Below are 25,111 nucleotides of genomic sequence, written 5' to 3'. Positions count from 1 at the left end.
AGCTAAATGTTTCATTATGGCAACATTCATTAATAGCCACAATTAACAGCCATAGCTGCTAACTTTTATTAGCTGTTTCTGATGGCCCAGGCACTAAAGTGGAAGTGTAGATATATGTAATCCTTTTAATAAGCCTAGTGGTCTGGCTATTGTCTACTTCTCCAGCTTTAATCCTTGGCATCTCACTCCTCCACTCATGGTTTCTCCAGGCACACTGTTTTCCTTTTGTAGAAACATCAAACTTTCTCTGAACTCTTTATGCCTGCCATTATCATTGCCTGAAATATCATTCAGAGTTTAATATCAGGACAGTTATCACCTCACCCTCAGGTCCCAACTTAAGCCTTCTTTGGTCACCTTATCAACATGTCCCTGGTTCTCCATCATGTTACTTCTGTTATTTCCATCAGATCACTTGTTTTATCTGTGGTTATATTATTTGCTCAGCAGAAATTAGTCAGGGACTTACCATGTTGCTATTGTTCACTACCTCATCCTAGCGCTAGTTGTGGTTTGAGAAGATTCCCACATAGCTGATAAGTGAATAAATGAACGAATAAGCAAATAAGTGAACTCTCAAAAGAATTTTATAGGAGGGCGGGGGAGACAGCATAATTGTTCTGCAAACAGACTCTCATGGCTGAGGCTCCTAAGTCCCAGGTTCAATCCCCTGCTCCACCATAAGCCAGAGCTAAGCAGCACTCAGGTGTCTCTCTCTGCATCTCTCTCAAAAATAAAATAATAATAATAAAAGAATTCTATAGGACAGTCACTATTCCACTCTTTGACTTAAAGATGAAGTAACCAAGGATTAAAACCATTGAGGTATTTGTTCAGAATCAGAGGTATGAAGTGGTAGATTTGGAATATGAATTCAAAGGGACTCAGAGGCACTAGACTCTAATGTCATTCCTGTAGAGATTACACTTGCACTTACTAACAGCAATGGCAAGTTACCTTTCTAGGTAAACATCCTAAAGACATTTAAAGATAGTTAAAAATTAGGTGTGACAAGTGAAAAAGAATATCACACAGTTAAAGGTAAAGGTATAAGCATTTTTTTTTATTGCCACTAGGGTTATTGTTGGGGCTCAGTGCCTACACAACACATCCACCACTCCTGACAGCCTCCCCCAACCCCCACTTTATTTTATAGGGCAGAGAGAAATTTAGAGGGGCTGGAAATTAGAGAAGGAGAGAGACAGAAAGACACCTGCAGTACTTGCTTCAGCACTCATGAAGCTTCTACCATGCAGACGGGGAGCAGGGGCTACAACCCAAGGCCCTCATGCTTGGTAATGTGTGCACTTAACAAGGTGTGTCTCTGTCAGGCCCCCATAACCACATTTCCTAAAGGAAGGAATATGTTTCCTTAAGCATATAAAATCCAGCTCTGGTTGTTAACTAGATTTATTGTGATGACTTTGCAATATGCATATACACATACACTGAATGATTATCTACTTGAAAACAATATGTTATATGTCAGATATATGGAAATAAAAACTTAAGTCAATAAGATCAATAAAGAGGGAGTCGGGCGGTAACACAGCTGGTTAAGCGCACATGGCGCAAAGCGCAATACCGGAGTAAGGATCCCAGTTCAAGCCCCCGGCTCCCCACCTGCAGGGGAGTTGCTTCACAGGTGGTGAAGCAGGTCTGCAGGTGTCTCTCTTTCTCTCCCCCTCTGTCTTCCCCTCCTCTCTCTATTTCTCTCTGTCCTATCCAACAATGACGACAACAACAATAACTACAACAATAAAACAAGGGCAACAAAAGGGAATAAATAAAATGTTTTAAAAAATTATAAAAAAAAAAGATCTTAGCATTGTATCTTCCAATTGTGTTAATGCTCATGGTACTACTACTGTATGGAAATATAATAACCCATATAAAATTATTTGGTAGTTTTGGACTATTGTGGCTTGTTAAAAAGGAACACTTTTCGTATTTCTTTCCACATTGAAGGACTCTGTGCAACTAATGATCTTTTCTACTCCTTATATAGCTCAGCTCCCAAGCAAGTAGAGGGATTTTTTTTTTTTTTTTTTTTTTGGTCACTAGGGTTATCACTGGGGTTTGGTGCCTGCACCATGAATCCACTCAGCAGCCATTTTTTCCTCTTCTATTTCAAATTTCTCTTGTTCTTTATTTCTAAAACTAATTTCTTGGATCTATCGGAATTCTAAGGAGCAATTTCCCAACTCTCTCTCTCTCTTTTTTTTTAAAATTTATTTCTTTATTGGGGAATTAATGTTTTACATTCAACAGTAAATACAATAGTTTGTACATGCATAACATCCCCCAGTTTCCCATTTAACAATACAACCCCCACTATGTCATTTATCATCCTTCATGGACCTGTATTCTCCCCACCCACCCACCCAAGAGTCTTTTACTTGGTGCAATACGCCAATTTCATTTCAGGTTCTACTTGTGTTTTCTTTTCTGATCTTGTTTTTCAACTTCTGCCTGAGAGTGAGATCATCCCATATTCATCCTTCTTTTCTGACTTATTTTACTCAACATGATTTTTTCAAGGTCCATCCAAGATCGGCTGAAAACGGTGAAGTCACCATTTTTTACAGCTGAGTAGTATTCCATTGTGTATATATACCACAACTTGCTCAGCCACTCATCTGTTGCTGGACACCTGGGTCTCTCTCTTTTTTTTTCCACAAGGGTTTTCTAACTATTTTATTCTGGCTTGAAATATGCAGAGGGATATGTGTTGTCGCAGCACTTTAAGAAGTTTACTGGTCCCCATTTATAGAAGAGCATCTTGATGAGATAACATGTACATAAAGCCACTTATATTTTTCATGTACCTGGCATCTGAGCCCAAATACTTGAAGAACAGTACTCTTCTAAACATAAGCTAGTTTGGAAGAATAAAATAGGAATTTAAGTTAGGTTTGACTAGACTTACCTGTAGGGTAAGGGTAAATAGAGTAATCGTTATGCAAAGACACTCTCTGGCCTGATGCTCCAAAGTCCCTGGTTCAATCCTCTGCACCACCATAAGCCAGAGCTGAGCAGTGCTCTGGTAAAAGGGGGGGAGGGGGAGACTTACCCGACTTTCTTTTTCTTTTTTAGCCATGAGTTCAAGTTCCTCTTTGGCATTACTCAGTTCTTTTTCTAGTCCTGCAACTGTGTCCAAGTCTCCTAAAAAATGAATACACAGTTATAACTTTAATCACTATTAATATGAAGTGATCTCTGTTGCCTCCTTTCTGAGGAGTACACTCTGAAGACACACTCCAACAATGAAAAAATATGCATAGGTTAGTCTTTGCAGCACTGCTTGTAACAGCAAAATATTATCATCTACTATACCTACACGCCTACAAAAACACTGAATAAATCATAGTACATTTACACATAGAATGGATGGAGAAGATCTTTATCAATTAATATGGGAGTGATTTTAAGACATATTGCTAAATAAAACAAAATGAGTACAAAAATACATCTACTGTGATACATTTTATGTTATGGAAAGGAGAAAATGGGAACACGCACCTATGTCATATTTATATATGAGATGATCTGCTTACACATGTGAAAACAAATAGAGAAGGAAGTATACAGAAATTAAATCAGTTGCTTTCAGGGATGAGTGAAAAAGAGAAAGGATAAGATAGATGGAACTTCTGAGTATGTGTGTTTATATGTTTGAGTCTTGAACCATGTCAATGTCATATTTTTAACATGTAAAGTTAAACAATAGTGGGGGAGGAAAAGTCTAAAACTGAATATTAATATAAATAAACCTAGGTAATAAATGGATATTATAACCACCCCAGAAGATAATAAAACTATTAATCCAAATAATTTTTGAACTCAGTTTTTTAACTAAATACCTTGAGTGGGAAATAATGTACAAAGACATTCTCAGCATTATTTAGATAACTTATTGTTGATAGTGGTATTCATAGAGCAATTTGAAACAATTTCTGTGCATTGTGCTATGTGTAAATATAATATAATGATGTTACAGGTATTTAGAAGGCAGATTAAAAATATGAAAGTAAGGAAAAAACATGTTATTAATTAAGTTCACATTATCAGGAATTATTGATATGACAAATTAAGACAGATCTTTTTTAATATCACTGAAAAATCTGCCAGTGCACAACCTTTCCTATCATAGCACTATAATCTCTACTTCATTAATTAAGGTGAGTCCCTATTTCAGAACCTTTTTTGAATTTATGTTCTTGCTATAGATTCACAAAGAACTGGGGAATGCAAAGATTGTGTGTGTGTGTGTGTGTGTGTGTGTGTGTGTGTATTCTGGTCTGGTAGGAAAGGTGAGAATATTGGCCAAACATATTAACAGATAGTTATGGAAAGGCAAGATTGAAGCTGCCCTCATGAAATGAAATTGCATACTTACCTAACAAGGATCTAGGTATGCTGGTATCCCCTTTGGCAGTCAGTGAAGTGCTGTCATCTCTGGAGGGAATATGCACTGAACCCTAAAAATTGGAAGAGTTGAGGGGACTTAGGAAGATGGAGGAACCTTGATCCCAAGGACTTGGGATAGCTGCAACAAGGTATTAAAATTACGAAATTTATGCTTCAAATATAAGACAAATGCAGTTGGCATCCACATAAGTCTTACAGTTCTTACCTGATCAGTCTGTTCTCCAAGGTGAGGGCTGACAGATGTAACCTCGGCTGCTTGGTTAGAGATGGCTGCTCTGGGAACCATGAAGTCTTTCCCTCCTAAATACTGGCGCACAGCCTGCAATTCTGAATTCCTTTCCATTAGGGCTTGCACCATCTTCTCTGCAGCTGCCTAGAAAGAAGACGTCAAACACAGCATTAAGAAGACATTCTGATAAGATTTGTGTTCTAATGTTATTTGTAAAGAGCCAACCACTTATGAAAAGTCACAGGAGCCCTGTGAAATAGTTAATTTGTTCTCTTTGATCTAAAGGGAAGAACAAGTTGTTATGTAGAAAATGAAGCTCTCAAAGGAAGTATATTGGAAAAACTGAAAATAAAACAGCTATTAAAGATGAAGTAATCCAAAATTCATCTTTTAGAACAATATGAAGCTAAAATGTTAAGGTCCGGCTTGAAATGGATGTGTCTTACATATGTCATCCAAGTCTTGATAAATTCAAATCAAATCATTCAAGAACTCCTTATTCTTTTCTGTCAAAATTAGCAAGATATTAAGGAAAATATAGATAATGAAGTTAATGTGTAAGTGAACTACTGTTGTGCCCTCCCAAATGCAAGTTCTAAAAAATATTTTACACTTTGATGATAAATATAAAACTGTAATCTAGTTAATGAATTAAATGAAAAAGCAGAATTTTTATATTGTAAAATATATAAATATACTACAGGTTCAAATGTTTCCTATTTACAGATAGACACATATTTCTGGTCCTCACCTGGCTCTCTTGCTCCCTGATGCTCATAGACTGAAGCAGGCCCTGAATCTCCATTTCATGTTCCACTGTTTGTTTGTTTCGATCACTTAGAAGGTCCTGCAGCATCCTTTCCTTTTGCTGTAGACGCTGGCATAATTCCTCAGTTATTTCGCTCTGACCTGGTCCCAGTTTACAGAGCAATGTTGCACTAAGGTCCTAGCAAGGAAAGAACAGCATAAGTTTTAGAGAAAAGAATTTCTTTTATTTTAAATTTTTATTTATAAAATGGAAATTCCAACAAGACCATAGGATAAGAGGGGTACAATTTCACACAATTCCCACCACTAGAACTCTGTATCCCATCCCCTCCCTTGATAGCTTTCTTATTCTTTATCCCCCTGAGAGTATGGACCCAGGATCATTATGGGATGCAGAAGGTGGAAGAATTTCCTTTACTATATATCAAAGACTTATAAGATTATCACTAAAGAAGAGCTGTGGAAGTCTGGAAAGCAGGTATGCTTCATTTATTTTTGTTGCCCTGGGTCTAATATGGGCTTGACACAATATAAGGATGAATACACATAATAAAAAAAAAGGTTTTAGAATTAGGCAAGTTAGTATTGTTTTCTGAAATAAGTCTGTTTGTTATTTGCTCAGGATACATAATAGACATTCAATAAAGATAGATGGATACTTGGTTCATTTATTCCACTTAAATTTTCTCCTTAAAAAATAATGATGCTATTGTTTAGTAGCATGGTTATGTGAAGTACATAGTTGTTAAAACTGTGGAGCTACTCTGTTTGGCTTACATACTGGCTCTGCCACTTAGTGGGTACACTACTTTGTATAAATTACTCAATTTCTAAAGTTAGTTTGTTTCTCTGTAAAAGAGAGGTAACACTATGGCAAACTTGTGAGAATTCATGAGTTAAAATTTTATTATACTATTATATTTTTATTATACTATAATTTATTATACTATTTTTTATATTTTTTATATTATACTATTTTTTATATTATACTATTTTTTATATTTTTTATTATACTATAATTTATTATACTATTTTATTATACTATAATTTATTATACTATAATTTTTATTATACTATAATAATTTTATTATACTATTATATTTTATCATTTACTCAATAAAGTGATGTCAAAAAAGAGGAAAAAATATAAACTTTAAAAAACACTGCCTGACATATATATATATATATATATTTAAATGTTTTTTAAATATATATTTATTTTCCCGTTTGTTGCCCTTGTTGTTTTTCATTGTTGCTGTAGTTATTATTGTTGCCTGTGAAGTGACTCCCCTACAGGTGGGGAGCCAGGGGTTCGAACCAGGATCCTTACGCTGGTCCTTGCACTTTGCACCATGTGTGCTTAACCCACTGCACTACCGCCCGACTCCCAATATGACATTTATTTTAACTAATAAAGGATAGGTATTGGATTACTGATAGATCTTTAAGATTTCATTAATTCTCACATAACTTCTTTGAGAAACACAATGGTCTCTTTGAGTTTAGGTGAGGTACTGGTTTGCACAGTATGGAATTAAAGACAGCCCCCCCACCCCCCGACACACACACATATAACTCAAGAATCCTAATCTTGGGTCAGGTGGTGTCACTGCCAGTTGAGCAAGGAACCTACTTCAAGGAGTACAGGCAAGAACCTTAGCTCAAACCTGTAGTCTTCACCTGCAGGGGGTAAGCTTCATGAGTGATAAAGCAGTGAAGCAGATATCTCTTTCTCCCTCTCTACCTGCCCTCCCCATCTCAACTTCTCTCTCCTATCAAGTAGTGTGTGTGTGTGTGTGTGTGTGTGTGTGTGTGTGTGTGTGTGTTTAAGAGTCCTAATCCAAGAGCAAGATTGTCATCAATAGGTCAACTGCCTTGAAATTAACATCTTGCCTCTACTTCTTTGTTCCTGTCATGCAGAGAGGTCTGTAACTGCTGGAGAATACTTTCTTGCTCCTTCTGCCAGTAGCTAAATTTGGTTTCCATTTCTTCTTTCAGCCACTGGAGATTTTGACAGGTTGCAGCTAACTGTTCCACCTCTAGGCCTTTGGCCCTCAGGAGACTCTCCATACTCTACAGTCAGAAAGAAAGCAACTTTAAGTCCAAGGGTTACCCACACCCATCAGGATGAACAAGAAACTTGCTCCATGTTTAATTCATCTAAAATTAGCAAATTTTTTCACAAATGGAGAAAACTGGTATCTAACAAAGCTATTTTTAATATATACTTTCCAGTTCTGGAAACTGATCTAGTCTGTAGAGAGGGAAGTGTTATTTACACAAGAGATGTATTTTGGAGGGAGTAGGCTATATACTAGAGCAGGGGTAGGGGACATTTTTTCTGCCAAAAGGGCTATTTGGATATCATTCACAGGACATATAAAATTATCAACTTAAAAATCAGCACTTAACATTATTGCCATTAAAAAAGCTCCTAGATTTACTGAATTTTGAGTCATATCTGTGTTTATCTTGGCAGATTCTGATGTTCCCCACAGAATGTTCATTCTACAAAAAGTAAAGGACTTTTAAGAAATAGTAGCTGGCTGGACATATATGCCCTAAGATAAATAAATGAAAGTTGCCTGTGATAAATATTAAATAATAAATGCTCTGATTGTGACTATATATACCTACATTAATGAGAAAAATAAAATATCACAGTTGCACCCTGACAATAAAGTATAGTGATCTTGACAAGAATTAGAAATAAATTACAACTATGAATAGAAATTCATATTCAGGGGCCAGGCAGTGGTGCACCTGGCAAATCACATTACAATGCTCAGAGAACTGGATTCAAGCCCCATGTCCCCAGCTGCAGCAGGGGAAGCATCTTAACTAGTGAAGCAGTGCTGAAGGTTTTTCTCCTTCTCTATCTCTCCTTTTCTTCTCAATTTCTATCAAAAAATAAATTAAAGTATTAAAAAAATTAAATCTACACCCAGTGCTCCCCTCTACTAAGTTCACAATGAACAAGAAGGTGCAAGTGGTAAAACTTCTCATACTTATCAATCTATAATGACTGAATTAATGACACCTATTTTAATTTTCTTATAAACCAAACCCTTTGGCTATAAAAAAAAAATGAGGAAAGGGATCGATGTTTCAGACTAGAATCCAACTGAGAGGGGGTATTAAGTCAAAATAGATTTTGTCCTTACCTGCATAGTGGCTTCATTGGCAGAGAGAATACTGCGCAATCTCTCTAAGTCATGATCTCGTTCTCTCACAGCAAGATGAAGCTGACGCAGTTCTTTTTCTTTTTCTTCTAGAGTGGAGAATTTTTCATCTATTGCCCGCTGTAAGAAAAGCAAGGACCTCAAAGCTCTGTAAGATTCATTACTATGACCCCCCCAACCCCCCATCCACTCAATAAGACACCAAGTATAAAGGAACAGGAAAACCAACTCCAAGAGCAGAAATTAATTAGGCACACATTTCTTTTATAACTGTGATTGAAATACCCATAGCATAGTTAGCAAAATTATGGTACATGCCTCTAGAGCAGTATCTCTATCATGTATTCGCTGCCGAAGTTTCTCAAGCAACATTTCATTTGCTTCAAAAGTTTTATCAGAGTTCTCTCGATACTGTAGTAGTTCCTGAAACTCCTAAAGAGACCAAAATTTATTTATTTATTTATTTATTTTTACTCATTTATCCAGTATAATCTGAGTTCCTATAATTTGCCAATTTGCTATCCAGGATGAGAAACAAAGTGATATCACTTTCAAGAGGAAGATACTTCAGCAGAGATAATATATATACATATTTTTAAAAATATTTTTATTAGGGAGTCAGGCGGTAGCGCAGCGGTTTAAGTGCATGTGGCGCAAAGTGCAAGGACCGGCTAAGGATCCCGGTTCAAGCCCCTGGCTCCCCACCTACAGGAGCATCGCTTCACAGGCGGTGAAGCAGGTCTGCAGGTGTCTATCTTTCTCTCCCTCTCTCTGTCTTCCCCTCCTCTCTCCATTTCTCTCTGTCCTATCCAACAATGATGACAACAATAATAACTACAACAATAAAACAACTAGGGCAACAAAAGGGAATAAATAAATATTAAATAAATAAATATTTAAAAAATATTTTTATTAGTGATATAATATTGGGCGTTGGCAGGTCACAGATATATATATATATATACTTAACTATTATGAATCAAATATATTTATGTGTGTGTGTGTGTGTGTGTGTGTGTGTCTTGTTTAGCTACCAGGTGAATCACAGGCTGAACTAACATTGCCTGAAGGTGTCACACTAAACATCTCACAAAAGAGGTTGAATTTGTTCTAAGTCTTAAAAGACTAGGTATTTCCCAACTGAAGAAGTGGTAGAACTATTTCTGAGAAAAAATAAATGCATTCCCTAATATATACATATCGAAAAAAGAAAAGTATAAACAGAAAAAATGTAAGAGATTCAGTGTAACTAAATCTTGAATTGGTGGTGACAACTCATTTTCAGTGTCTCATTTTTCCCTAAGACTTTCATTTTATCATCTAAATAATCTGTGGAAATCCCTACTTAAGTGTCTTCAACTACTAGACGGAAAGCAATGACCATAACTTCTTTTTCTCTTCCCAGAACCCAGCATAGTATATTTGACTTACAGAACTCCTTAATAACTATTTGTTAAATATTCATTGCTTCCAGGTCTTTATAATTTCCTACATGTTTTGGTTAGCATCTTGGTTTATGGATTGTACTTTCTGTTTATGATAAATCCTGATTCTCACCTCTCAGTGTTCCACATGGACGTGAACTAACACCTTAAAATCATATGAACAGAAATATTAGAGCGCTATGAGCTCAATTTAAATGACTACCATTAGGCAGACTCACCCGAAGCAGCTGCTCTTTGTGACTCAGAGTTTGGTTTAGGTGTAGAATGCTCTGCTCCCGAGTTCGAATCTCATTGTATTTTTCAGCCTCCAGGATATGAAGCTGTTGGCTCTTACACTGCAATTCTTCTTGTAGCTGCTGCAAAGCTTTCCGTAATTCCTGAATTTAAAAGGTTATTTATTTATTTATTATGACTCCAGGGAATAAACTCACAGTCTCATGCTGAATGGCCCCAGGACCCAATTTTTTCTTTCTTTTCAGAGTGAGATAAAAGAGAGGAAAAGGCAGAGGAAGGAAAGGTACTACAGCACTTCTCCACCATCTGTGGAGTTCCTTTGCTGACCACAATGGTACTTCCATGTGGTGCCAGGGTCAGAGCCAGGGTGTCACATCAGGTAAGCTATATATTTATGTGTATTTATGTATGTATATATGTGTGTATGAACACACACACATACACATGTATATTTTTTAATGCGGTGGCAGAGAATGAACTCAGGGAATGTGCATGTGTAATACTACTGAAATGACTTACAGATCCAATTATTTTTCACTTTTTATTTAGGCAGAAAGAAACGGAGATGGAAAGAAGTACCACAGCACTGTTCTACCACCCGTGGTGTTCCCCATGGTGCTGCCTATGGTGTTCTAGCATTGGTACCATACACTAGAAGCTGGAGCCTCAATCATTGTAATGTGAATGCTCTCCTAGGTGAGTCATTTCTAGCCATCTCCCGACCCCTCACACACTTCTTTTAAAGATTTATTTATGGGCTTTATGAGAGTTGAAGGTGGACACCATAGCACCACTCCAGCATCTACACTGCAGGGGATTTGAACATGGACCTTATACATGCAACTGTTGTATTCTACACACTGAGCCACTTCCTGGCTTCAGTTCTCCCAATTTAAAAAATAAAAATAAAAAAATTTCATGTAGCCATTAGAGGTAAAGGCCTTAAATGCTTTTGAGGTATACAGAATGAAACACAAAGTACTAGAAAGTGTCACTCTTAAAACTAATATTCTATACAAATCAAACAGGATGAAGAAAATTATAGGAACTATGGTTAGGAAAATTATGTAAATTTGATATTATAGTAGAGTTACATAGGCATTAAGCCCTAGTATCATTCCCCCCCACCCCCACCAAATTGTTTCCACACTCATCCTTCCACCATCTTCCCCCAACTCCTATGAAAATATCAGAAGTAGTAATATTTCTAAAGGATATTCTCACACTACTGACTCAGGGAGATTAGTTACAAACTATACTTTTAATTCTGTGTTTATTATTGTTCTTAGAGCTTAGAAGAATGGGAAACAGGGCTGGGGAGAAAGCATAATGATTATGCAAAATGACTTTCATGCCTGAGGCAACAAAGGTTCCAAGTTCATTTCTTTTTTTTTTTGGCCTCCAGGGTTATTGCTGGGACTCCGTGCCTGCACCAGGAATCCACTGCTCCTGGAGGCTATTTTTCCCCCTCTTTTGTTGCCCTTGTTTTTTTTTTTTTTTTTTATCGTTGTTATGGTTATGTTTATTATTGTTGTTATTGATGTCATTGCTGTTGGATAGGACAGAGAGAAATGGAGAGAGGAGGAGAAAACAGAGGAGGAGAGAAAGACAACTGCAGACCTACTTCACCGCCTGTTAAGAGACTCCCCTGCAGGTGGGGAGCCGGGGGCTTGAACTAGGATCCTTATGCCGGTCCTTGTGCTTAGCGTCACGTGCAGTTAACCCATTGCACTACCGCCCCACCTCAGGTTCCAAATTCAATCCCTAGCACCACCATAAACCATATCTGAGCAATGCTCTTGTCTCTTTCTCTCTGTGTATGTATCATCTCTCTTACTAAAAATAATTAAATAAAAAGGAAAAGGGGGAGTCAGAGGTATCACAGCGGGTTAAGCGCACATGGCGCAAAGTGCAAGGACTAGCGTAAGGATCCCGGTTCGAGCCCCAACTCCCCATCTGCAGGGGAGGCACTTCACAGGTGGTGAAGCAGGTCTGTAGGTGTCTCTCTTCCTCTCCCCCTCTCTGTCTTCCCCTCCTCTCTCCATTTCTCTCTGTTCTATCTAACAATGACGACATCAGTAGCAACAACAATCATAACTACAACAATAAAACAAGGGCAACAAAAGAAAAAATAAATATTTTAAAAAAAGAAAAATGGAAAACAAAAGATCTTCTAAACCTTTTTTTAAAATGGTATATACTATAAACTAACAAGCTAAACAAGCATTTAAGAACTAAATAATTTTTAGCATAATAATTATGTATAAGACTTTCATGTCTGAGGCTCTGAGGTACCAGGTTCAATCCCTAGAACCTCCATAAACCAAAGCTGAGCAGTGCTCTGGGGTGTCTGTTGGCTCTCTCATTAAAGTTAGTTTAAAAAAAGTTTTTTAATTAAATGTTTCATTTCTTTTATTTTTTTAAATATTTTTTAAATTTTATTTATTTTATTTGATAGGACAGAGAGAAACTGAGAGGGAAACTGGATGGAGGAGAGAGACAGAGAGATACCTTCGCCACTCATGAAGCTTTCCCCCTGCAGATGGGGACCAGGGGCTTGAAAATGGGTCTTTGCACATGGTAACACATGCATTTAACCAGGCATACTGCCACAATCCAGCCCTGATACTTTATTTTTAAATATATGTGGCTGGCTGACTGTGCATGCCATTCTTCCGACCTTAATTGTTCCTTCCTATTTTTCTGCTTGGCTGATGTTTACCTATCCTTCAAAAGTAATCTCAGTTGTCTCCTACATGAAGCCTCCTGACTATCTCACTAAGCAGCACTTAGATATCCCTATAGAATCCCATATAAACTGTCTCTACAGTTTTACCACACTAAAGTCTGCTATTGTGACCATCTCTCATTCTAAGTTACAGTTAACTGCAAGTGAAACAATCTATGCTATTTAGTCTTGCCTTTCTAGAAAGCAGGCCAACCAATATCCAGCACACAACAAACATTTAGCTGAATTACTTGCACTAAGTAAGTGACTCAAAAGTTCAACAAACATGGCCCTGATAAAAAGTTACTATCTGGGCAAAGTCAGTGTTTAGGGCTACAAAATGACTAATCATTTACCTGATTGTGTTTCCAAAAAGCCTCTTTCTGCTGTTCTCGATCATGGGCTGCAGCCTCTATGAACTGTACACATCGTTTGGCATCAGCCAGTTGGCGCTCTTTTTGTCGCACCACCCTCTGGAGCTTTTGTATTTCCAGCTGGCTACAGAATAAAGCACTCTGAAGATCAAGCAGAGCCACCTGTTGCTGAGCTGAAGATGTAGCCTCTGAGCTCTGAAAAGAAAACAAAAATAATTACAGATGGGCCATGCAGTGAGAAAATGACAAGATTATTACCATCAAAACTGTGACTGAAGGGTTGGTGAGATAGCACAATGGTTATACAAAAAGACTCCCACGTCTTGAGGCTCAGATGTCTGAGGTTCAATCCCTAGCACCACTAGAAGTTAGAGCTGAGTAGGGCTCTGGTTAAAATGAAAGATAAAGAACAGATTGAAAGGAGAGAGAGAGAACACACTGAGAATGGCACTCCTCTACTGGAGTCATGCCTCCTACCCGGTATGACCCTCTCTTACATGAAGTTGTCCGAGCTGACTTTGATGCAGCATTTCTCGAAGCTTTGCCATTGTGTCATTTTGGCCATCAACCACCTGATATAATTCCTCTGTCTGAAAACAAGATAGGGAGAACCAAGCATGTTAGTTTAGCACACCACACTAAACATAAATCCCATGATCTCATCTATACAGACCATAAATAGGATGATTCCAAAATACCAAGTTAGTTCAAAATGTAACTTTTCCAGGTTAAGACTTATTAGTTGGAATTCCCATATCTACAAATACAAACTACGGGCCTGTGAATCATCTACTCATTTACCTCACTTTCCCTGCTTTTCAGAGTTTCCTTGAGGTTCTGAATTGTACCCTCTTGTTTCTGAGATGACTCCTGAGCAGATTTTAGCTCACAGCTCATTTCATTCAGTTTCTCTTGAAGAATCTGGAAAAAAGAAAGGAGAGAAAATCATTTTGAGAGTTCAGTTTCTTTTAACTTTAAATAAAAGCATAAATCCCCCCCCCCTCAAATCTAGCTTTAAATGACTCTCCCCACCCTTTAATGAAACATAGAAGAATGAATCTAAAATCTTAGCATATGAGACACCATCACTGAATGACATTCCTGGTCCAGTATTTTCATTCTTTATTCAGAGATATACATAATGGGGGGGGAGGAGAGACAGGGAGACAGGGAGGGAAGAGATATCATGAACCACTCTACAATACATGGATTTTCCTTGGTGCCACTAATAGTGTTCTCATACACTACTGCAGCTTGAACTAAGATTTAATATACAATATGTGTGCTCAACAGAGTGAACAATCTCCCAGTCCTCTAAAAGACTTTTCCCCCCAGGAAATAGTACTGTTTAATTTTTCCCACATTCCAAAGTCCTTTTTTAAAAGTCTAAGTCTATCAATATGAGAAATAAAAATATATTCCCTTGTAGTATGGAAAAGGACACCACAAGGGCACATCAGGCCAAAAGCTCAGTATCTCGAATTATGGAAATTTCTTCTTAAAGTATAATAAAATCCCCAGGATACAAAGGGGTGAGAAGTTAAGTAACATTCCATTTTTAATTGCAGGTCAAATAAACAAAAGAAATTCTGATCTGTGCAGGACAAGCTAAAGTGGTGAGAAGTAAAGGTAAGAACTACACCATTAAGCAAATACCTCCTATCCATCTCCTAAGTCTTACTCAGACTTATTAAGAAACTCAGCCAGAGTCAGTCACTTCCTCAGAAAACACTGTGATCCCCAAGAGTCTGGTATTGAAATTATACCTTGTTGATGGCCTCTGTTTGCTGATTTTTTTCCTGGAGTTCTGCCAACTGGGAATTAGCTAAAGACTGCTGACTTACATTGGCCTCATTTGAATTTGGCTTTTGTTGCTTGAGTAGATCTTCAGTCATGGGCTAAGAAGAAGTAGCAAGACAAATTGAGTTAAATGTAGCCAACAATACATTTTGATTTTACCTTCAAGTGTCTTGGAAATCTTTTGTCAGAGACTTCAAAAGGCAGAGTTGTTGCAAGGATTACTAGTATGAATTCCTTCAGACAGCCCTGTCTGTCCCTTATCAAGATCATTCATAAGCTTCCATCCCTCCTATACTTATTCTCTTGCTTCCCCACCTATTCCTATGAACCCAAACATTTTACATTCAGTTGGGGCAAATAACTCAGTATTTAAAGAGAAGGAATATATATATATATATATTTTAATATATAAAAATATATATTTTTTATATATATAAAAATATATATATATATATATATATATATTTTTTTTTTTTTTTTTTTTACCAGAGCATTGTTTAGCTCTGGTTTATGGTGGTGCAGGGGATTGAACCTGGGACTTTGGAGCCTAAGGCATGAGAGTCTGTTTGCATAACCATTATGCTATCTACCCTCTGCTAAAGAGAAGGAATATTAAAAGAGAGAATGATAGACATATATTAGGGTTTGTTTTTTTTTCCCCCGTTTTTCATTCTGGGAAGGAAATCCAAAGGCATTGATGAGAAAGTAAATAGTAACATTTTATCAGTAATTAACACTGTAAATGAGACATCTTTGTCTCTTAATAGATAATGAAGTATTTAGTACAAAGATACATAATGTACATAAGTAATTTTTAAATAGTAAAATAAGAAAATATGTTCACACAGTAAATGGCTAGCGGTAATGTAAATGTAACAAAATATTAGCAAGCAATAAATCTAGGAGTTCTTTCACTTAGGACTACTCTAAGTTTGAAATTATTTCATAACAAAAAGTGAAAATAAATGAAAGAAAATCCAGTGTTCAGGGAGGAGTTATGTTTTACAAGAATGTCAATTCGCCAAAAAGATTCAGGATGAAAAACACATCTATATAAACTTGGGATGATCAATCAAACTAAGAAAGACAAGCATATTGAACTCTACCTAACAGTTACCATGAACTAGAAAGCTAAAAGAAACTTTAGGAATTTGCTGTGACATAAGCTTTTCAGCCTTTCAACCTCACCCTAAAATTCACTCCAATTAGAAAACATATCAATCCAATAGAAGAGGGGAAAAAAAGCAAATGATAGTTATTTTTTAATTTCCCTCAAACTTTCAAACTCTAATTACCAGCTTCTAGGCAGTGGGCTTACGGCTTACTTTAATTCATTCCTGCCAGCAGCTGACAGACAGTATAATGGTTTCAAAAGAAAAATCTCTACTCCTCATCAATTTTTCTAACATCTATTAAGCACCATAATATGAAAAGTACTGTGAGGGTGAGAGTGAAGAGCTACATAACAAAGTTTCCAGTAACATCTACTGTTTTCCCAAATTTTAAACTATAACAAGTTTCAAGTTCAAAATAAGTGGGAAATTTTAAATTTGAATAAGTTTCACAAAGTTTAAATGACAAGGGAGGTAGTCAAATTTATATACTTGGGGCAGTGGTAGATAGCATAATGGTTATGCAAAGAGACTCTCATGCCTGAGGCTCCAAAATCCCAGGTTCAATCCCCTACACCACCATAAACCAGAGCTGAGCAGTGCTCTGTTAAAAAAAAACATATACATACACTTCATATCAAAGAATCATACAGCTATAAAGGGAACTTTATAAGCAAATCCTTTGAACCATTCCCCTCTTACATTATCAGGAAATAAGGATTTAGGGAAAATAATTTATTCAAAGTTACACAGGAAATCAGGACAAGGAAATAGTGAAAACAGATACACTTAGTTGGTAATGTAGCTTTCACCTCTACAAATCTACCATACACCTGGAGTACTGTAGGGGCCAAAAGTTTTTGTTGAATGAGTAAAACAAGAACAACACAAACAAAAGCAAAGCAAGCAAACAAAAACAAAAGCAAACAAAAAAAAAAAACCTTGTCTCTTGATTCCCAGCCCATTACCCTAATCCTCTAGGGAGTGACTCTCTTAAAAATAAGACCAGGTAGGGCTGGGGAGACAGCATAATACTTATGCAAAAGGCATAACTATTGCTTGAGCCTCTGAGGTTCTAGGCTCAATCCCCAGCACCACTATTAGCCAGAGCTGACCAGTGCTCTGGTTTGTCTCTTTTTAAATAAATAAAAAATTATATTTAAAAATGAATACATTTTTAAATAAAAATGAATAGGTAATAAATGAGACAAAAAGATTATTTAAAATAGGTATTTTAAGAGTAATTGTAGAGGCAAAGATTGCCATAGGAAAGGACAGGATGAATCCCTACCTAATCTGAACCAATGCTGGCATAAATGATCAAAGGAAACCTTTGATTCATTGACCTAAAAACTGAAAGATGCTTGTTTCTTACTATGTTCTACTTACAAAAGTGTCCTTTCAAGTTAACAGTCTGCCAGAAGAGCACTCAGCAGAGTTCTACTGGTCTACAAGGTATGATGAATTCTTGTGAAGTGTCAGGTACATAAACCAATGGATCATAAAGTCCCAGATCAGTAATATTTTATTTAGTTGAATCAGTGTTCACTCCAGACTACCAGCTATTAAAACACATTGTGAAAATAGGACGATTTTTAATTGAGTCACTTTTGACAGAACAAATGCCGTCTAGTATCAGAAAAGAAAATTACTTTCAGGCCTCATTTTTCACTGTGCAAGACCTTTTAAGCTAAAGGGCAATTATTTAAATCTTCCTGAGTCCTCTCAGGATAACAAGTGATCTCCAAGTACTGTAATTTTCTCTCATTCTTAATATAGGAGTACAAGAGACATAAAGTAGCATAGAATGAAAGCCCAGTCTTTGCTCAGCATCTAATCCTTCTATCTTACAAAAGGCCCAAACAAGGTAATATCGCTAAATTATAAAAGACACAAATCCACAGCAGTCACACAGAAGAACATGGGTTTGCAAGGTCTAAAACAAAGGTCTTCTGCTCCTTGGGTTTAGGTAGAAAGGAAAACTGCACATGGGCCAGAACTGTTGTTTAATAAGAGACCACACCCCTCCTGTCATAGTGTTTCTAGTTCAGGGCAAGACAATAAAGAAATTAACAGGTAGAATAAGGCTTTAATCCTTCCTTTAAAATATTTTAATAGGGGCCAGGCAGTGGTGCACCTGGTTGAGCACACAAGTTACTATGTGTAAAACAACCTTGGGTCTTAAGGTATAATTTCTATAATGGGCAGATATGTCCACTTGCATAATGTCAGAACTACAGTCTCATTTTTATTTAAGAAGGAAAAAGAAAGAAGAAAAGCAGAAATATGATGGTGACATCTGAGAGTGCAGAGAATGGAGAAAGTTGAGGATTAAACAAAGGAATAATAGTGGTTTTACACAACAATCCCACTTTTGAAGATAAGAACTTTCCTTTATGCTTCCTCCATGAATTTAATTAAAGAAAATATTTTTCTCTCATGTTTTTCGTTATTATTATTATTTTCAACAAAGTACAAAGAGAATTGCTAAGGTAATTTGCATTTATTTCTATTCTTTTCACATTTGTGCAGAGAAATAGACAAAAACCAGTCTGCCTTTGTCCTGATTAGCTTGGGTTTTGCCGCATAGCATAGCATAGCATAGCATAGCATAGCATAGCATAGCATAGCATAGCATAGCATAGCATAGCATAGCATAGCATAGCATAGCATAGCATGCCTTTAGGAGCGTAAACGCTAAGGATACTTCAATAGATTAACAATTCAAAATGTACATTTTACTTACAGGTACACTCTGAGCCCATTTTATGTTTTTATTCTCTCCCTATATCAAATGGTACCATAATTAAACATAATGTTGAAATTCTTGAAGCTGAGTGCTATTTTCTCCTTTCTCTAATGCTTTATTAAAAAAAAAAAAAAGAATTCAAGCATCAGAAAGGTGATAGATTACCATTTTAAATATATGTCTTTCTAGTATTAAAATTTGTTTCAGTAAAGGAACTTGACCTAGCAGTATAATATTTTAAATGGGCTCATTAGGATAACAATTGTCTTCAGAGTCCCTTATAAAAAGAAGGCTTTTGTTTAAAGTAAGTACTTCTATAATGAAATATATAGAAGGTAATGTGGTTTAACATAAAGTTAATAAAAAGGTCTTTCTTGATTGAGGAAAGTCAGGAATCTTTGTTTATGTTTGGGCTAAAACCAAGGAGGTTTTCACTACCTCTAAATGGAGAGATTATATTATCTTAAAAATCCTTCCTGACGGGGAGTCGGGCTTAAGCGCAGGTGGCGCAAAGCACAAGGACTGGCATAAGGATCCCGGTTTGAACCCCGGCTCACAGGCAGTGAAGCAGGTCTGCAGGTGTCTATCTTTCTCTCCCCCTCTCTGTCTTCCCCTCCTCTCTCCGTTTCTCTCTGTCCTATCCAACAATGACAACTACAACAATAAAACAACAAGGGCAACAAAAGGGAATAAATAAATAAAATAAAATATTTTTTTAAAAAATCCTTCCTGACTACAAAATTTACTTCTTATCTACCTGTTCTGACTTTTTAGATCTTATTGTGGAAAAAAAAAAAAAAAAAGTAACAGCTACATCTAGTCACAAAATACTGTAAAACCCAAATTCAGTTATTAATCCTCATTATAAGAGAAGGAAGTAAAAAGAAAAGATAAGGGAGTCGGGCAGCAGCGCATCGGATTAAGCACACATGGCGCCAAGGCAAGGACACGCGTAAGGATCCGGGTTTGAGTTCCCCCCCACGCCCCACCGGTGGGGAGCCACTTCACAAGCGGTGAAGCAGGTCTGCAGGTGTCTATCTTTCTCTCCCCCTCTCTGTCTTCACCTCCTCTCTCCATTTCTCTCTGTCCAATCCAACAACAACAACAATAATAACTACAACAATAAAACAAGGGCAACAAAAGAGAATAAATAAATATTAAAAATCTTTTTTAAAAAAGAAAAGATATACACAAGTATTGGGTATACCAGTAATTAACATTTAACACAAATAAAAGTATATTTTAAAACTTTGATATGTATACTTTTTATAATACTTTCACATATGCTGTTTCTGATAACTTTGTATAATTTCAAATGTATCCCTTTCATTTTCTGCTAAGTTCCTGTCATGGTCCAAATGTTATATACAATAGAATTTTTCAAAGATTTTAAGGATGATCTATAATTTCATTTGCTGTCAAGCTCTAAGTTTCTGGGATGTTGTAGACCAGTAGCAGGTTTTCCAGAAACACCTTTTAGATTGCTCTCCTTGTATGGTATCACTAAAGAATTTGTATCAAGCAGAACATACTAGACACTTGACAAATTTAACTTGTTAGAATTTAATGTTGCTATAGTAACAAAATAGAATCTTGGCAGTTCCTTGTACATGGCTGAATATTAAAAAGTGGTGTGGAATCAATTGGGCAGACATAGACTGCACAAATAAGGTAAATTGCTATCTTTCAGTCATTAAAAATTTTCAAGATTATAATATATTAAACTCTACTATCACCCAATTATGAATAATCCTTTTAGTATCAGACTTCTTCTAATGGGACTCAGCAGGAAAATGTGGCTGTGAACAGTTTTTGCCTTAAAGTGCTAAATAACAACACCTGGATTTCCAAGTCCCTCTTATATATCATTAGTCCTCAAATGACCTATCAATCTATTATGTATGTTGCACAGAGGTGACAATACTTTGGCTGATAAATAGGTTTTCCTGTAACTTTCATCCTCAGCTCTAATCTGTTTGAGATAATACTGGGGGGATAAAGGGCTTAATGCTTTAGAACTAAATAGAGCACTAAACCCCTTACAGAATGAGAGAAAACACCCATAAATCTAAAAATAAGGACCAAAAAAAAAAAAAAAGAGAGAGAGAAGAAAGAATTTTAGTGGGATTCGAGCAGGTTAAGTGCAGGTGGTGCAAAGCGCAAGGACCGGCATAAGGATCCCGGTTCCAGCCCCCCCGGCTCCCCACCTGCAGGGGAGTCGCTTCACAGGCAGTGAAGCAGGTCTGCAGGTGTCTGTCTTTCTCTCCCCTTCTCTGTCTTCCCCTCCTCTCTCCATTTCTCTCTGTCCTATCCAACAATGATGAAAACAACAATGAAAAACAACAAGGGCAACAAAAGGGAATAAACAAATTTTTTTTTTTAATTTGTGCCAGAAGTAAGATGAATTTCTTTCTACTGGATAAAAATTAAGAACTGTTTTGTCTTGTGGTCTGGGAGGTGGCACAGTGAAAGCATTTAGATTCTCAAGCATGAGGTGCTGAGTTGAATCCCCAGCTCATGGACCAGAGTGGTGTCTGGTTCTTTCTCTTTCCTATCTTTCTCATTAATAAATAAATCTTAAAATAAAAAAAAGAATTTTTTTGTCTTCAGAGGACTGCAGGGGCCAGCTGGTGCCTGGTTGAGTACACACATTACAGTGTGCAAGGACCCTCATTCCCGCCTGGAGGGGGAATGCTTCACCAGTGCTGAAGCTGTGCTGCAGATGTTTCTCTGTTCCTCTCAATATTTCCCCTTCCCTCTTGGTTTCTGTTTCTATCCAATAAATAAATAAGTTAAAAAAAAAAAAGTTGAATTTTTTGAAAATCTTCTATGAGATGGAGAGGCTGAGAGACAGCACCTCTCTCTGGCATATGGTGGTGCCTAGGATTGAACATGACACCTCTGAGGGCTTCAAATACGCATGCCCAGTGTCTAGCCACTGACCTATATATCTATGGGCGTTCAATTTTAATAGTATTGGGGAAGGTCAGGTGCTGTTACAAAGGGGACTGTGATAAGCAAACTGAATGTGAAACACAGTTACCAAATGAGTCTCAAGCATAGGGTGCAGCAAGAATGGACCCAATGACAAATTATTCAAGTCTAGAATATTACTAACTTCCACCTGAACTGAAATCTTGTGAAGTCTGTGTCCAGTTAGCTATATATAATCATAAAGATTACTATGTAGTCATCTTGTATACCTGGAACCGAAGTGGTAAATAATCTTCCCAGAGATCATCCCACAGCTCCTGCAGGTCTGAAATCTCCAAGGGATAACTCACAGGTGTTTTGTAAAGGGTTTTCAAAGACCTGTTAAGGAAACCGGAACTAACGCCATCTGTCATGAGAGGGCCAGGTCTGGCTCCAGGAGGGCTGGATTTCACTGGAATAGGAAGCTTGCTCCCTCGGGGGCTCTGGATGGGCTTATAATCAAGACCTTTAATCACGCTAAGAGCTAGCTCAAGTTTGTGGTTACACACAGGCTGTGGGACCTGCTCATCTGCACAACAGTCACACTTCACAAGCTCTTTTGCACTTCTATCAGTTTCTTCGTCCTTTGGCTGGAGAGAAGCAGCCTGGACACTTGCATCCAAAGATTCCACAGAGGATCCCGGTGTGCCTTCCTCCATGCTTTCTCCATCTTGGGGTACCTTGGTGTGTGGTAAATCTGTTGGCCCGACCTCGGACAATGCTGGTTCTTCGGTGCAGATGCTGGTGGTCCACCTGCTGGAAGGGCCACAAGAAGTACTCCTGGCCACCTTTCGAGGCACCTTACAAATAGCTTCATAGTCAGAATCAGCAACCCGCAAGGCAGCACAGCCACGGCATCTTCTGGGTCGGTTGCCAGGGCCTTCGGAAGCATGGCAGCTATGGAGCTCCTGAATCTGGTCCTCGTTTTCTACCCAACACTCGAACCCCGAATAGGCGAAGTCCTCCTGGAGCAGTGCAGAGTATCTGACATCCGGTAAACCGGAAATGTCAACCGTTCCATTCCCGGCCTTGGTCTCCGCGCCAGAATCCTCGTTATTCTTGCGATACATGCTCGCAATGCAGAACTTGAGGCGGTCCTTTTCCAGCAGCAGCTTCTGCAAACGCTCAATAGAAAGGGCTTCGATTCGGGCAATAACGGTGTCGAACCTATAGATCCGATCGAGCATGAAAGCACACTTGCTGCAAGCAAACTCGGCTTTGCCATCGCGGGAGACATCCTTGCCCAGGACGTGCGAAAGCAGCACCTGGAGGTTGAGCTTGGACGCCGTGTGGAAGATCCAGCGCCGCTGGTTTCCACACAGCTCGCGGGCACAGATCCTGCAAATCTCCTTCATCTTCCCTCCCCAGCCCTTGCAAAGCTTGCCTGAGGCGGCGGCGGCGGCGGCTGCTCAGTGATCACCCACTGGGACTTGGTTGCGCTCGGTGGCCCCGTCGGTCGCCCCGGGCCGGCATGGCACAGCCCGCTGGGGTTGCTTGCGTGCAGGGCGCGCCTCTGTCACCCGCGCGAGCTCTGGGTACCAGAGTGGTCAGCCCCGCCCCTCAATGAGGGGGCGTGCTAGAGACGCCTGAGGGGATGCTGAGTGACAGCGACGCAGCTCCAGCTAGGAACCAGACATGTCTCCTCCAGCTGTCGCCCCAGCCCGCCGCCGCGTCCTCAATGTCCTTCCTTTTCGCAGGCAGCCTTCGCTGAACACTAGCCGCTGCCCGCTGCTGACGCAAAGGCTCGGAGACTGAGGATCAGATTTCAAGATGGCGACAGGGGCTGGAGCCGCCGGTCGCCCGCAAGTTGCTCTGGGAGTTGTAGTTCTGGAGGCAGAAAGTCCGCTCTGGGCATGCGTACCAGAGTGCGGTTTTGCCCCACGCTCGGAATCGGGTTATGGTTCTTTGTGTATGAGAACGTGGGTCTCGCTTACACTGCCCTCGGAGATGAGAACAGGATGGACACTGACCACTGCCAGGATACGCTCAGCGGCTAGAATTTCACTCCAAAGGTGCACGGGTTATTCACGATCCCCCGCCCCAGTAGGATGTCTTGAGACTCCTGTAGGGAGGAGAAAGCCGAGTCTCCTCCCCCTCGCTCCCCGGGGAGCGCCACGTCCTCGGGTCGAGCCGAGCAGCCACTAGGCACCGCTGCGCCACCGCCCTCCGCTGCAGCCCCGCCCGCTCGCTCCCAAGTCACAGCCGGGTTTAAAGGCCCTGAGGCAGCACAGGCAGTTGATTAGCCAAAGGGTCAGTAGTAAATCGAGGACCCAGTGGCCTTGGGTGGAGGAAAGTGACTAGTTGGTGGAGGGTGTGGTGTACTGACGTCCACCCAGGGGAGATGGGAAACTGTACCTTTGTGACAACTGTCTTATAAGTCATTATCCCCCCCCCCCCATAAAGTGATTTCAAAAATAATCTTCTAGATAGGACTTTAGGGGACTCGGTACAACCTCCCTCTGTATGATTGGGTATAACCAGAAAAGAGGATAAATGATTTTCTCCCTGGGGAGATGGACGATAGATTTAGGATTTAGTACTGCTGATTGAGTTGCTTCTCCCCCAAAAAAGAGGCCGAGAGAATACAAAGCGTCATCTGAAAAAGTCCCGTCAATCCCACGTGGATGCATCTACTTTATCAAGATTTTAAAGATTTTAATAGAAGAAAAAGAACCTTTTTCATGGCTATAGATAGCCTGAGTTTAGATTACCAACACCGAACTCTCAGATTCAGTTAGACTGTGAAGTCCTTGTGGGGTGAGGGGGGAGAGGGGCAGACAAACACTTGAGCAAAAGACTTAACTTCTGTGAACAAGAATCCACACTGTTCACAAGTGGGAGCTAAGAAATAAAACCAGGGAAAATACAGGGCGAACCAATACCCGTGGTCAATATCATCAACTCTATGGATTCTAAAATGGGAAGGGGTTGAGAGAATTAGGAGCCCAGTGCCCTATGGTGGAAGACAGTAGCATCTGGTACTGGTTGATATGTGCTGACACATAGTTTAGGGTCATGTGAGCCTGTATATCTGTGTCAACAGCAGTCTCGTAAAACAACAACTCCTCAGTAAAATAAGTTAATTA

At 38.7% G+C, this 25,111-nt stretch overlaps 1 protein-coding gene across 19 annotated transcripts in view; it reads right to left on the bottom strand.

The window, feature by feature from the left end:
* The window catches only part of PDE4DIP (phosphodiesterase 4D interacting protein), a 245,515-nt gene that overhangs the window by 63,488 nt on the left and 156,916 nt on the right, over positions 1-25,111 (bottom strand). For 11 of the 19 annotated variants that reach the window (XM_060201976.1, XM_060201977.1, XM_060201978.1 and 8 more), the window contains exons 1-13: positions 22,256-23,917; positions 15,158-15,289; positions 14,193-14,312; positions 13,889-13,981; positions 13,374-13,586; positions 10,274-10,432; positions 8,929-9,042; positions 8,593-8,730; positions 7,322-7,501; positions 5,412-5,606; positions 4,637-4,804; positions 4,400-4,481; positions 3,074-3,165 (exon numbers count right to left, since the gene is read on the bottom strand). In XM_060201976.1, the coding sequence (XP_060057959.1) occupies positions 3,074-3,165; positions 4,400-4,481; positions 4,637-4,804; positions 5,412-5,606; positions 7,322-7,501; positions 8,593-8,730; positions 8,929-9,042; positions 10,274-10,432; positions 13,374-13,586; positions 13,889-13,981; positions 14,193-14,312; positions 15,158-15,289; positions 22,256-23,380 (2,811 nt within the window). In that variant the 5' untranslated portion in view covers positions 23,381-23,917. Of the gene's footprint in view, positions 1-3,073; positions 3,166-4,399; positions 4,482-4,636; positions 4,805-5,411; positions 5,607-7,321; positions 7,502-8,592; positions 8,731-8,928; positions 9,043-10,273; positions 10,433-13,373; positions 13,587-13,888; positions 13,982-14,192; positions 14,313-15,157; positions 15,290-22,255; positions 23,918-25,111 lie in introns of those variants that run through there. The other 8 variants (XM_060201987.1, XM_060201988.1, XM_060201991.1 and 5 more) reach the window with 1 other exon arrangement.

Source organism: Erinaceus europaeus, chromosome 11 (genome assembly GCF_950295315.1).
Source record: "Erinaceus europaeus chromosome 11, mEriEur2.1, whole genome shotgun sequence".
Classification (NCBI taxonomy): domain Eukaryota; kingdom Metazoa; phylum Chordata; class Mammalia; order Eulipotyphla; family Erinaceidae; genus Erinaceus; species Erinaceus europaeus.
This window is presented reverse-complemented; position numbering and strand designations above follow the sequence as displayed.